Genomic DNA, 15,507 nt, shown 5'->3' with positions numbered 1-15,507 from the left:
CATCCTCAGCCCGAAGCCGTTCACTCACTGGGTGATCTTAGGGCTCCGCTTCACAGGAGTCTCCAGGCCTACTGAAGTGCTTGGAGAATCACTCCATGGACGGACAAACTGAACACCTGGTCTTCAGTCATCACAAAGAACATGAGGATGAAGGACATGAAAGCTTTTCACGTCAGGGAGAGGAGGGGGAGTTGGCAGGCCTTTGAGACATCTCAAACCACCTGTGGTGTCCTGATTTGATGGGGCAACAGGTATCCGCGGACCACCCAGGCCATAGAGAGAGTGTAGACAGATGAAGCCTAAAGGAGGCTGAGCTTGGGTGTCCTGGGATCTCCCTCACAGTAGCCTCCCAATGTCTCTCATTCTGGGCCCATCACTTGCCCTGAGTTGTCCTTATACGGGATTAACTCCAAATAAGGTTGATGTTAAGTTGTATACTAAAATTGTCTTCTTCATTAGTGTATTTTCAACTAATGGTCAAGACGCAGTTCTTACAGCTCATAATGTAAACAAATAATAACAAAGATAACTTCCTCTAAATCCCAGAGTGGCAGACTGAAGAAAGAATCCAACAACAGCAAGCAAAGCACAGTGTGTGTGTGTGTGGGGGGGGGGGGGGGGGGGGGCCTGCACTGTTCACAGAACCCACAGCCCAGAGAAATGGGAACTTTAAATCTGCAAGCAGCCAACAGAGCTACTCACAATTACAAATGTTAATTAAATATCCTTCCCAAGTACTCATTGTTCACATGATGACAGCAGAAATAGCAAATGCGGGGAACTTAGCAGTGGTGGGCACTGTACTCAATGTTTAAAGTGTACTTTCCTCACCTCAAGATGCATCTTTCTCTGCCATAGACTGTTGTTATTCGCAGATTACAGCTGGGGAAAACCAGGCTTACAGAGACGAATCTGCTCAGTTACTGCCTGGACCACAGCTGTCTAGAAAGAGGATCTGCTCGGATCCACTCAACGACATCAGCTGTTATCCTGGCTGCCGTGGTGGTCACTGCTTTCCAGAAGTTCCCCAGGGTCCAAAAGGTGCTAAGCACAAGAATTAGATTTAAATGTTTTTGTTTGTTTGTTTGTTTTTGGCAATTGAACACAGAGCTTCATGCATGCTAGGCAATGCCCTGCCAGATCAAAGGTCCTCCTTTTCACATTAAAAATTTTAAGAAAGGAACTAAGTTGCCAGAAACACCTTTGCCTTCACTAAATAGCCCAGGGAGGCCTTCAACTTGCAATTCTTTTGCCTCCAGAGTAACTGAGATTACAGGCTTGTGCCACCAACCTCAGCTTAGATTTTTTTTTTTTTAAATTAGACATCCATCCCTAGGTACTTCCTACATCATCACTGGGCCACAGTGCACAGACCCATTGTGACTTTATAAGAGTCTTGGGTCTTAATTATCACCAATCATAACTGGTGTGACTAACATGACAACTTAGCAGATGTCGGCAGAACAGATTCTACAGACAACAGTTACCCTGGGGAAAGTGTGAGGGAAAACTGAGATTAGGTACTAGAGCCCTGGGAGCCATTCCTGGATACTGAGGACTAAGTCAAAGGAGTAAGATTAGTGGCTGCTAATTATCATTATTCTGTCCTTTACATGTACAAAAATAGTCATACTGAGACATGCCTTTAATCTCAGTACTCCGAAGGAAGAGAACATCAGATCTCTATAAATTCAAGGCCATCCTGGTTCACATAGTGCGTATGGTGAGAGCCTGTCCCATGAAAAGGCACAATCTGAGCAACCGCACATGCCACCACACTTGATGACCCAAGCTGATCCCTGTTATGGTTTGTCTATGCTCAGCCCAGGGAGTGGCACTATTAAAAGGTGTGGCCCTGTTGGTGTAGGTGTGTCACTGTGGGTGTGGGCTTTAAGACCCTCACCGTAGCCGACTGGAAGCCAGTATTCTGCTAGCAGCCTTCGAACGAAGATGTAGAACTCTCAACTTTGCCTGCACCATGCCTGCCTGGGTGCTGCCATGTTCCTGACTTGATAATGGACTGAACCTCTGATCCTGTAAACCAGCCCCAATTAAATGTTGTTCTTACAAGAATTGCCTTGGTCATGGTGTCTGTTCACAGCAGTAAAATCCTAAGACATTCCCCATGACCACACAGTGGAAGGAGCAAACTGGAAGGACCCCCACGAGGTACCCACCAACCACCACAAGCTTCCTCTGACACGTGTGTCCCCATATAACATGCAAAACAAAAAAATGTTCAATGTCTTGATTGTATTTACAATTTAAACTCTTAATAACTTTCACCTTAAATATGCATGTGTGTGTATATATATATAATAGATGATCAAAGGGTTAAATGCTTCATTTTAAAGTTAAATAATTAAATTTACAGCAGAATGGCAAGAATTCTTCAAAAGATTCTAGTATTCTCTTACTAGAGCCACAGCTTTTTAACAGCATCTACTTTCTGTCTAAACATCGTCTTTTTCCCCCAAACTGTTTACTCCTAACCACTAAGCCTGTTTTGGAAGAAGGCCAGTCTCCTAGACAACAGTGTAGCCTTCAAAGGCAAGAAGTCCCCTTGGTACTTGAGTCAGCAGGCTGAGTTCTAATTCCACCTGCCGTTCCCTGACCTACCGTGCAGTAAGGTCACATGGTTTTTAGTCTTCTTCAGGCTGGGGTGGTCCCCAGTCTTTCTTGCCCTTTCACGATTCACTTTTTTGAAAAAATATTTTTACATTTTTATAAGTTTTATTATAAGGAAAAAACCTTGCAAGTTAAAAAAATCTGCACAGCAAAATTAACTAAAGACAAAGCCTACAGTGTGGAATAACCTCCATGGGGTTTGGACAGCAGTTCTGAGGCTGCGGAGCCTCACAAGGGACCTTACACTTCCACCATCAGCCTACTTGTATGCACTCTCCTACTATCAAAAACAAAGATTCCAGTAGAAATTGAGAAATGATTAGCTCTGTGTCTTCTTTCATGACTCCTGTCCATTGCCTGCCTTTAGTCCTTCCTTGTCCCCACTACCACCACCACTACTTCTCCTCCTCCTCTCCCTCTTCTCCTTCCTCCTCTTCCTCTTCTCCTTCCTCCTCTTCCTCTTCTTCTTCCTCCTCTTCTTCCCTCTTCTATATGTTATACTGTGCCACATAACATATACACATATATTATTGATTAGATTCTGTATATGTCCATTGATGTAACTAATTTTTTAAATTTTTTTAATGAGTTACTTTGCATGTATGATTGCCATACACACGGAGGCCAGAAGAAGGCACCAGGACCCCTGATACTGGAGTTAACGATGGTTGTGAGCCACCATATGGGCTCTGGGAATGAACAGCAGTCAGTGTTCTTAACCTTGGCGCCATCTTTCCAACCCCGTGTGATTCACTTTTGACAGAACTGGCTAATTCTATAGGATGTTGCTCCATTTGGTTCAGTCCAATGTTTCCTCATAATTAGATCCAGGCTACATTCATTTCTAGAAGGATTTCTTACATAAAGTGCGCTGGCTAATTTTACATCAACTTGACTCAAACTAGAGTCATCTGAATGGAGGGAACCACAGCTGAGAAAATGCCTCCATTGGATCCAGCTGTAGGTCATTGTCTTATTTAGTGATTGATGGGGAAGGGACCAGCCCATCATGGGCGATGTTATCTCTGGGCTAGCAGTCCTGGGATCTAATAAGAAAGCAGGCTGAGCAAGCCATGAGGAGCAAGAAGCCAGGAAGCAGCTCCCTCTGTGGCCCCTGTATCAGCTCCTGCCTTGATGTTCCTGTCCTCCTTGGTTTTGGTGATGAACTGTTTTAGAGAGCTGTGAGTGAAATAAGCCCTTTCCTCCTCACGTTGCTTTGGTCATGGCGTTTCATCACAGCAAGCCACCCTGACTGAGACATGAGGGATGCTTCGTTCTTTCTCATTTACAGACACACAACATCTATCTGCCCCAGGCTGGCGTCATTAACTCTGATCACTTGATTAAACCCCTGCTGAGGATTCCTCACTGTCTATAGTTGCTATTTTCTTCCCTGATCAATAAGTAATTTGTGGGAAACATATCTGAGAATGTCTGAATATATTGTCCCTCCAATATTCTCCTCTTCCTAACATCTGTTGAAGATTCATGTCTGATCAACTTTCACTGTTACAATTGCAAAACAATATTCTGACTCCATCACTTCTTCCATATGTATTTAGTAGTTAATATTTTACTACAAACAAAACCTCCCTATCTCTCCTAGTTTATACAGTCATTCTACCACCAGTTATATGGATCCTTACTTTATAGTTGGTAGAGACCTTCAATTGGTTAAAAGTATTTTTTAAATGCAAGTGAAAAGAAACTAGAGATTGTACTAAAGTCATGAGAGCATCAAACTGACTCCGTAGGCAAAAGTAAAACTGTTGCTGGGGTGGCTGCTCACAGGTAACATCTCAGGAGCCTGAGGCTCTGCAGTGAGGACAACAGGCAGCCTCACAACTGACTGAGAGGTCAGCTCTGAGCTCCGAGCTCCGAGCTGCTGCTCATCAGACGTGATATCACACCCCAAACATCTCATCCAAACAACCCGTCTGTTTCTCCACAGCTAGAAAACCCAAATGTTCTGGCAAACGACACAGGACATGATTTACAAATAGTAGGTAATATTTGGACCATTCTGCAAGAGCTGGGCTCCAGCTTTCTCTTTTCTTTTTTCTTTCTTTCTTTCTTTCTTTCTTTCTTTCTTTCTTTCTTTCTTTCTTTCTTTCTTTCTTTCTTTCCTATAATACAAGTGATTTCATGCTTGGAGCTCACTGCCACGGACAGCAGACAGTCCCTCCTATCAGAAATTAGGCTTGTCATATACAAATAGTGATGGGCTTGTGTGTGTTTATTCTGTGGTCAGAGACCACACACCCAGAGCCTATTTACAGCTTTGACAGTACTCTTAATACCACAAGGCAGGAGGGAGCACCAGTGGGCAGGCCACAAGAGGATGACAGCAGGGCCTGCAATCCTGTGCAAGTGAGACCTGACTCTGCCTCCACAGAAGACATGTGGGTGGCATCTGCTTTCCATGAATTCTTTTCTACACTTTGCAAACATCCTCCCCAAGCCCCATGTGCAAATACAAATGCAACACCCTTTGGTATAATTTTAAAGAAAAGAATTATTTTTTTCAAACCCTTTGCAATCTGGGCATGCTATACACAACTGTAATCCTAGCATTTGGGGCACTGAGACAGAAGAACTAAGTGAAGCTAGTCTCAGCTAGATAGCAAGATATTACCTCAAGAAACACAATGTCTTGGAAAAAACAAGAGAGAGAGAAAGAGAAAGACAGAGACAGAGAGAGACAGAGACAGAGAGAGAGAGAGAGAGAGAGAGAGAGAGAGAGAGAGAGAGAGAGAGAGAACAATCCTGCACCAGAGTCATTGGGGACGGCGGTGCTGAACACTTACCAGGAAGAGTCTGGGGACACCAGTGGCCAGTCTCTCTGTCTTCAGATGCCACACCAGGGGCTGTGGGGAGTTGAGCAGGAACACAACAGGCTTGTGGTGAGTGTGCACGGAAGCAATGGGGTTCAGATGCAGGGTAACCTGGGAGACGACACAAAGCAGGAGAGTTCAGTGCTGGTTTTCCCAGGCCAACCTGAGAAGCATAGGGCACGTCTTCACAACTTGCTGCCAAAAGCAAGAAGACAATCATACAAGGCTGAGCTAAATAGCTAAATGTGCTGATTTACTACCGGTCTCTGTTTTACTACCTAGCGGCTGTGTGGTATGATCAGTCCCAGTAATCACAACTAAAACATGGTTCCTCACTAAGAATAGAACAGAAGTAAACAGAACACTTTCTTTTACCCCAAACTCAGGAATAAAACTATCTTCCCTCAGGGATTTCTTATCCTTCAAGTCAGAAACCTAAGCTGACATGACATAACAGGGTATTTACTGGTGAGTTTTTTCATTTGGGGACGGTGGTGGGGAGGGGCTTCACAGAAAGGACTTCCCTCCCAGGTAACGTCCAATCTCTGCCCGCCCCCAAAGTGCTGAAAGTCAAGAGAGTGGCTGCCAGGGAAGCTAGCTGCCTTCCTCCTTCCAACTGCTAGCACAAAGGAGAGTTCCAAAGAAACAGAGCCCAGAGATCAGACACAATAAACAATGACTACATAATGCCTCAGTCAAAAGAAAACAGAGCACTGCCCTTGCAGAGGACCTGAATTTGGTTGCCAGCACCCACAGTTCTCAACCTCCTGTAGCTGCAGTTCCAGAGGACCCAGTGCCTCTTCTGGCCTCTGATGGCTCCCACACACATCTGAGTCTATGCAATCACCTGAGGCACAGCACAAAAGCTGACTACATCTTCCCATGGCTGCTAGCCCACTTTGATCATGAAGCACTGAGTTTTTCTTATCTTTCAAAGCCCATGCTTTTTAGCCTATGGTAAATAACCTCTAAATGTTCATAGAATATATTCTCAACCTCTTGATGCCACAAGGCATTTTATTCTACATATAGTTTTCACATGTGCATACAATAATCATAGCACTTGTTAACTACTGAGTGTGCCTGTCTTAGTTGAAAAAAAGAGCTGGAATAAAAAGAAGCATGTGGAGTTGAATGTTGTTGTCAGTATGTTGCAAGCCGCCACACTATTGATTCACTGTAGCCAATCAGTAAATAAATGTATAACTCCAAAGAGTAAAAAGAGGCTGAAGGAACTGCTATATGTAAAAGAGTTTAGCTAGCTAATTTGCAGCAAAATACAAACACGTAAGCCATACTGGCTGTAAGGAGCTGCTCCTACACACAGGGCCAATTTTAGACTTGGAATCAGCATGGCACCAAATCAAAGCAGTAAATGAACTGTGATGTGAATCACAACTGCAGCAAAACACTGTGTCCCTTGGTTTTTCAGACACATAGCACACTCCGGAGACACTGTCTTCATCTAGAAGTAAATAGATTGATAACGACTGGAAACAAGATGCAATCTAAAGGGAGCAAAGAGTATCCAGACTGCAGCACTCCCTAAACACAGAGGTATGGGACAGGGAGGATAGGAGGCACAGCACCTGCAAACCACAAAGTATCACAGGCTCCCATTAAAACAAGTGGCAGCAGAGACTGTCCCTGTCCCAGAGCACCACATCAAGGTCCAGAGGACAGCAGCTGCCCTCCCCAGGGCCACCGAGTCTCTTCCTGCTTTGTAGTCAGTCCTAGAACACACACTTCTTAAAGCTCCAAAATATGTAAAAAGCTTTGCTTAATATGTATAAAAATCAATAAATACATGTCTCAAATGAACCAGAATATTTTTAAGATTATGAAATGAGAAGATGTATGAAACAGATATTGATGCTTGGGTCCAAAGCTTCCCAGATGGTCTGAGTGTCAAGGCCTGGCTCAGACAATCAAGGGATGATTTCTAAGAAGCTTAGCTTGTAGTTTTCCTGGAAATGGCTCCTTCTTCAGTATGTGGCCGTGTCTGGCCAAGATGAATCTCTGCCTCTGGCACAGAGGTCCCAGGAAAAGCCCCAGAGCCATTTGGCAAAGGAGGATTCACACCATGGTTGAGAAATTAAAAAGAAAAATTGGAGACACAAAGAGTCCCGTGAGCCGAGGCTAACCCGATTCCCAGAGGCATTTCTCTCCTTTTTGGAGGAATTTGTCTCCACCTGAGCAAACATGGCAGAAGGGAGCTTGTGGACAACCAAACCCTAGCAAAAGCAGGATGGTATTGGACCCCTCAGGATGTGAGGAAAACAATCCAGACATCTTAAAGAGCCCTGGGCTGAATTGCCTAATTTCTTCTAGTTTGAAAAACAGAAGGAAAAAAAAGGCAGATAAAGGAAACCCTACCTCAGGAGCAGTTATAGCATAGAAATGACAATAGTTACAAACCAGATACACACTTGTAATCTAGCACTCAGGAGGTTGAGGCAGGGGGATCAAGAGTTCAAGCCACCCCCATATAAAAACAATCCTGCACAAGGTTTTATAGTTAGATTGCCCTTGGTAGTAGTCTAGAGCAAAGCATGGAGGCAGACTGCAACAAAGACATGTCCCCAGGGACATGGGACAGGCAAGATGTGACAGTGTCTACGAAAACCAAACAGTAGTCTGAAGAGTTCACCCTCCACATTTTGTCCAATTCGCACACAAAAAATACTCACTGCCGGGCAGTGGTGGCTCACGCCTTTAATCCCAGTACTTGGGAGGCAGAGGCAGGCGGACTTCTGAGTTTGAGGCCAGCCTGGTCTACAGAGTGAGTTCCAAGACAGCCAGGGCTACACAGAGAAACCCTGTCTGGAAAAACCAAAAACCAAAACCAAAACCAAACAAACAACAAACAAAAAACAAAAAACAAAAAAACCTTATGAGCTTCAAAGATAATAGGGAACCCAATGGAGGTGTTATATGTGCTGGGAAGCCTCCCAAACACAGGCGATAGCCTATGATTGGGCTTGATAATCTTTGGGAGTCACTCAGCATTTGGTGACTGAAAGATGAACAACCTCCTCTTTATATACACACAAAAAAAGCCATGGCACCTAAAATTGTCCAACAATGTGAGGGAAATGCACCTAGAACCCACACAGAGGAAACCACTGGACAAGAGCAGGAAAATCTCAAGGGACTGGCGGAAATGGAAACAAGATGGCTTCATTGAATGAGACGCACAGGCCTGCCTTTAAGAGTCATGCTTCCAGGGAAAACCTTAGCAGATGACAACTTAGCAGATGACAACTCGGATTAGTGTCTAGGGGTTCCTGTTCTCTCCTCACTTCACGCTCAGTCTTCACGAAGCCAGCTGAGCTCCAGGTCTAATCTTACGGGTGTCAGACTTCACTAAGAGTTCATGCTACTGGTGACATGAGAGAATGCAGCCTGTGTCACACCTCCCTGATCGGCCACGAGGAGGGACGCTGTCTGATCTCATCAGTTCTGTAACACCTGCCTGCACTGAGGCTATCTGTGCTCAGACTTATAAGGACACTTCCTTGCAGAGTCTGCACAAGTTCAAGGAGCATCTGGGTGGAGAGGCCATCTTCTTGCCTCCTGTTTGGAAGAGGTGCCCCAACTCACTACCCGACAAGGACAAAAACAATGTCCTCTGAACCTCAAGGCAGAGAGAACTTCTCTATTCTTCCTCCTTTTTAAAAAAAAAAAAATAAAACACAAAAAACAAAAAACAAAAACTTCCTTCTCATCTTCATCTGGGTGGGGTTGGATGGACTATGTAGTCCAGTCTGGCCTTGAACTCACTCACAACAATTCTTCTTTCTGATTTGTGATACCACACCCAACTGGCTTCTCCACTTCCTAAATATTACACTTGATAAAAAACCAAAACCAAAACAAAACACTGAACATTTTTCTCAAATTCTCCAAGCAGTACGAAAATGAACTATGTATTTACATGTAGAAGAAACCTACTCTTTACAGAAAGATGCCATAGAAATTGTTTTGAATTTACTGGAATTCATAGTCTATATGCAGGACATTCCTATGATAGAGATTTCAAAAGGTTTCTTATTAGTGAGACCTCAAGCCCCACTCCTAGGGTTTGTTAAGACAAAGCGACAGTCAACACAGCAACTGCTGTGTGAATCCAACAGTGTGGACCTGTGAAACAGTGAAGTCATCTAAACCCACCCCAGGAGACTTCTGTTATCTAAAACCAAACCAAGTAATGTTCCGAAATGGACGATTCAGTAATCAGTTTACGCTACAGATAAGACAAAGAACTTCAGCATGTGCCTGTAACCCAGGTCCATAAAGTGGGGCTGTTCTTTAGACCCTTCTCTGTCTCCTCTGTGGAGGGGAGAAGGTGTTGCCCAACACCTTGGTAACTGAACCACCTTGAATCCTCTGCACCGGGATGTTACAGAGACATGGAAGTATATAACTGTTTTAAGACACCAGTGTCCCGTGGCTGGACTCAGATTTTTACTTATGTTTGAGAAATAATATTCTTAGGAGCAATATTCTTAGGAATGCAAATGTGACTCCCAAATGGTTCTGAAATGTGTGCCTGATTGCTGGGGGAAGGGAACTGAACGTAGCTAATCAACGGATGCTACAGCGTTTTCAAGGGTCTTCTGGTCTGAGGAACCCTGACAGCTGACCCTGCAATTGCCATCCTTGTCTTCAGCCACGTGGGAATTGGTATAAAAAGATTCTCTTAAAACATTCTTGGAAGGGTAGAGTCAGAGTTTTATTTTTTTTTAAAAAAAAATGTCCCTTAGAAACTTTTATACTGTTCTGAATTTCTTAGGAGCAATTACTTGGTCCTGAATGCAAAGGCCCAGTCCGCCAAGTGTCCCTACTCCGTCCCAGAGACTGTAGGACCATCCTCTCCATCCAGGGAAGCCCGAAATCACAGTTCACATGGCAGGGCAGATGACATCAAGCTCTGCCCCAGTGGTTTCATCTTGAAGCGGCTTACTGAGCTGAGAGGAACACAGTCTGTGAATTCCCAAACTCCCTCCCTCCCCGCAACGACAAGATTCTGGATTCCCTGGGAGCGTCTTAAAATAATTTAATATAGTGACACAAAAAAAAAAAAAAGAAATCCTAAAAGTCCACAATCTGACGCAGAAATAAGTCTTCTCTGCCCCTGTGTTTTGAATGCCCTGGAAAAATACTAGGAACTAAATTTGGGGTGGGGGTGAGGAGCAGGAACGAACATAAACAGAACAGTATTTATGAAGCTATAGGTCATGGCCCTCGGGAGGGGTCCTGGGAGCTTCACACAGGGATTCCAAGGACCCTGGACCTCCTTTCCCGGAGGAGCCCTCAGCTACTGCAGAGAAAGGGACAGAGACAGCAGAGACTCTTGGCGTAGGTACGATCTGCTGGAAGAATACATCTGGGGCCCTCAGCGGGCCACCGGTTGCAGCAAATCCTACGCTATTTTTTCCGCTGTCCTTCAGTCTGAAGCATAGGCTGTGAAGACAGTGTACTATGTCATTAAGACACCAAGGTTATATATTTAAGCCAAAGGTTCTGGCACCAAGTACAGGACAGCCATGTCCTCAGAGAGACGGTCTCCAGCCACAGGCCTCCCAATCCCCAGGCAGAGATGGAAAGTTCCACAGGACACCACAGATGTTTGTCTCCTTTGTCAAATTGTGAAATCCTCAGAGCACATCATTCAAGGGCAAAATGGAAGCATGTTTAGCTCTGCAGCCTTGTGCCTCACACAAGGACAGACATCCAGGAAGAGATCAACACATGTTTAAAAAATGAATACAAGGAACCATAAATAAATTTCATCAATAAAATTAATGAAATGTGAGTCCAATTATGGTCATGAGGTCATATTGTCTTGATTTTCCAGCCAAAAGAAGGGAGGCTCCTCGTCGAGAGAACATTCCCCTATCGAGTACAACTTGAACATTAAAGCAGGGTCAAGAAAAACAAACAGATCTCAGCCACCAACACAAGTGCCAGGGACTGCTGGGCGAGGCACTGGTCAACTTCTGAGACAAACATCTTCAGTTACCCAGCCCAAGTGATCCAGCTACGGCACAGTTCCTGCACTGAAGGGGACATGGCAGCCACGGAGGCCCAGGAATCTTTAAGGACATGAAGATGCTGCTGTCACTGTGGACACTGTCCAATCTCATCTTCGTGGGGGAACTGACGCTGGGGTCATTCATCCAGTCCTGCTGCTAGAGAGTGGCAGTGCTGGATGCCTCAGTCTCTGTCCCCACAAACCATTCACCCATCCCTTCTCCTTGGGTTGGAGGAAGACATGAAAGGTCTGGTGACCAAGTTGAACTGTTTTACTGCTGGGAAAGAATGAAAAGGAGTAGGGGGAAGGGGGGGGGCATCAGATTCTAAGAAATCCCAAGAGAAAACTAAGAGGAGTTAAAAGGGATCCTCGACAGGGTGGGCCGCAGGCCCAGCCAAGGCGGCGAGAAGGCTTGGCAGAGAATCCTCCCCCACTGACACTGAAAATCTTTCCTAGCCCTCACAGTTGGCCCCAGGAAATGCCCCATGGGATTCTGGGAGGACCATTTCAAATCCAAGTCAATCAGGTGTGTCTCAGACCTTCTGCATGTAGAATGGTAGACCCAGGGAGAATGTGCATCGTATAAACACAAGGCTTTGTCAATCTGCAGGAATAGGTTCTCCTCTGGGTCTCTGTAAAACACAGGGTAACAGAGACCAACCACCAAGCTGCAGAGTTCCCAGCAGATGCAGGGAATAGACTCAGTTACTCCCTAAGGAAACTCATTCTGGTCATAGGCAAACCTTGAGGACTCCAGGTTCTGGTTTCCCTTGAAAATGTAACAAAAACAATCCCTGGTCTGGGAGGACAATCTCTTCCAGCCAGGTTATAGGCTTCAGAAAATGTCTTAGAGGAACTTGAGTGTGCTGTCACATGGCCTGTCTTGAGACTGGGAGAACAAGTAACTTAGATTCCTAAAACATACCATTTTCCAAACATCTCGATTTCCTTTCAGAAGAGTGAAATCTCAAGTGCTTTTCATTCTGAATGGCTACTGTGGTTTGAATGCGGTCTTAGGGTTTCTACTGCTTAGATGGAACACCACGACCAAGTCAAGCTGTGGAGGAAAGGGCTTACTAGGCTCACCCTTCCACATTGTAGTTCATCACTAAAGGAAGCAAGGACAGGAACTCACACAGGGCAGGAACTTGGAGGGAGGAGCTGATGCAGAGGCCATGGAGGGCGCTTCTTACTGCTTTGCTCCTCATGGCTTGCTCAGCCTGCTTTCTTATAGAACCCAGGACCACAGCCCAGGAGCTGGGCCCTCCCCCATCAATCCCTAATTAAGAAAATGCTGGGGCTGGAGAGATGGCTCAAAGGTTAAGATAAGAGCACTGACTGCTCTTCCAGAGTTCAATTCCCAGCAATCACGTGGTGGCTCTCAACCATCTGTAATGAGATCTGATGCCCTCTTCTGGTGTGTCTGAAGACAGCTACGGTGTAGTCCTATACATAAAATAAATAAATAATTCTAAAAGAAAGGAAGAAAATGCCCTACATGCTTGCCCACCACCTGATCTTATGAGATTTTCTCAATCAAGTGTCCTCCTCTCAGATGACTAAGGTTTGTGTCAAGTTGACATAAATCTAGCCAGCATACATGTAAAATGCTCCCCACAGGCTCACGGGTTTGAACAGTCACCCCCAGATGGCAGTAGTTTCAGAATGTTATAGAAACTTTGGGAGGAAAATAGAGCCTTGCTGGAGTGGGCAACTGGGCGTGGCCTTAGAGAGTTCAAAGCCTGGCCCCACTTCCTGTCTGTCCTTTGTTCCAACACTGCACACTTCTGCCACTATAAACTGTCCACACCCATACTGTGAGCCAGTTTCTTCCCTTATAGTGATCCTTATCACTATATCTGTGCAGTATCTGTGCAGAACTGCAAAGTCTACTAAGAAAACAGCCCGACACATGACAGAGCAAATTCAATATGCAGGAAACACCAGAGTTCATTACTTTTAATTGTTTCCTATGTAAGTCCCAGTTCCAAGGAGGGTTCTGTGGTTCACTGTGTCCCAGCACATCTGGGAAAGCATGGGCCCTAAGTTCAAGAAAAGACCCTGCCTCAAACAAGTAAGTGGAGAGCGATAGACAAGAATGTCTCTTCTGGCGTGTGTACACACACAGAGATACACACATACATATACATACTCGCACAGAGACACACATATACACTCCCAGACACACATACATACTCACATACACATACTTAAGAGACACACATACTCATGCACACACACACAGACACACACTCACAGACATACACACTCACACACACAGAAACACACATACATATACATACTTGCACAGAGACACACATATACACTGCCATACACACGTACATACTCACACATACATAAAAACATACTCATGCACACATACTCACACAGACACATACACACTTACAGACACACTCACACACACAGACACATACTCACAGACACACACTCACACACACTCAGAAACACATATACATACTTACACAGAGACACACATATACACTCCCATATATACATACACACTCACACATACACATACTCATGCACACATACACACACAGACACATACACACTCATACACAGACACACTCACAGATACACACACTCACACATAGACACACACACAGGAACATACATATATATACCTACTCACACAGAGACATACATATACACTCCCACACATACATACATACATAGAGACACACTCACATGCACACTGACTCATAAAGACACACACAGATATACTCACACATACACACACACTCACATATTTATAGATACACTTACACAAAGGCACACATACACACAAACATGCTCACACACAGACACACACATACACACAGATACACACAGGCTCATACACAGACACACTCACACACAGGTACATATACACACATACTCACACACACACACACACACACACACATGCACACCCTACAACCTCAGTACTTGTCAATAACTTAAAAGAAAGAAAAAGTAAAGAAAAGAACACACAAAAGGCCCTCCCTACGGGAAACTGACAGTGACAGAATGGACCCTCCTTTACAGGAGAATCAGAAGCGAAGGCGGTGGCAGGGACTAGCAAGGGCCTTAACTTCAGAATGAAGTGTGTAAATTGAAATCATTTGATCTTCAAGTTCTAGGATTAAAATAAGACATTCATTCCCAAGCAACAAAAATATAGTAGGCTTTACAAATCTCTATGTATGGTCAACCATTTAAACCCCAGTGTGCAGTGCATATTCTTAGAATCTGTCAAGGGGACAGTGCAATAAAAAAGTCAATTATCTTCCAAGTAAATAATTAAGATACTTGTTTCCATATTTGACAAAGGATGTAAGGGTTCTACTTATCATTTCACAATGCTATGTCAAACTTTTATTTTTATATATGTTAAATGTTCATATTTAAAATGAGCTTCATTTTTTGCCATCCCCCTAAATGAAAAATATATTTAAAAAAAGTACTTCAACTTTTAAATATTTTTAAAATTTGCAATGCAAGGTAATAGATACCACTGTGGCATTTTAAACAAAGTGTGTTTTATAAAACCTGCTGATATCTTTCATCTTCTCAGTGTGATAAACACAGGAGGTATATTTAACTGACAGGCTAAAGTTATGAGCCTAGGTATGGATTTTCAAACTATTGCAAAGGTCCGTACTACTCTCTCACAATGTGTTCCGAAGGGTTTTCTAATTTTACCAAAAATGGGGCCGTCCTAGAAGTGCCACGGTCGTACTCTTTGAGCTGTTTTGTGATTCAGTCAGATCCCAAGTGTTTACGTTGATAGCTGCCGGTCTTCTTCTCATTGTCAACCAAACTAATATGTGATTCTGCCTCTAATTAATCCTTTGAAAATACCACTCATAAGCAGAAATCAGAGCCCAGAGAGGAAAAGAAGAAATGAGGAGAAAGATTGCATCACAAACATTTAGACCTTAATTATAAATTTAAATGCCACAGATAGCAGGATTTTATAGAAGCAACTCAAAATTCTCTTTATGT

At 44.0% G+C, this 15,507-nt stretch overlaps 1 protein-coding gene across 1 annotated transcript in view; it reads right to left on the bottom strand.

Moving 5' to 3' along the window:
- Tgfbr3 (transforming growth factor beta receptor 3) overlaps positions 1-15,507 on the bottom strand; it is a 171,465-nt gene that overhangs the window by 67,772 nt on the left and 88,186 nt on the right. Inside the window, exon 4 of the mRNA XM_052199751.1 lies at positions 5,436-5,573. Coding sequence (XP_052055711.1) covers positions 5,436-5,573 — 138 coding nt within the window. The remainder of the gene's footprint in view (positions 1-5,435; positions 5,574-15,507) is intronic.

This window comes from Apodemus sylvaticus, chromosome 11 (assembly GCF_947179515.1).
Source record: "Apodemus sylvaticus chromosome 11, mApoSyl1.1, whole genome shotgun sequence".
NCBI lineage: Eukaryota > Metazoa > Chordata > Mammalia > Rodentia > Muridae > Apodemus > Apodemus sylvaticus.
This window is presented reverse-complemented; position numbering and strand designations above follow the sequence as displayed.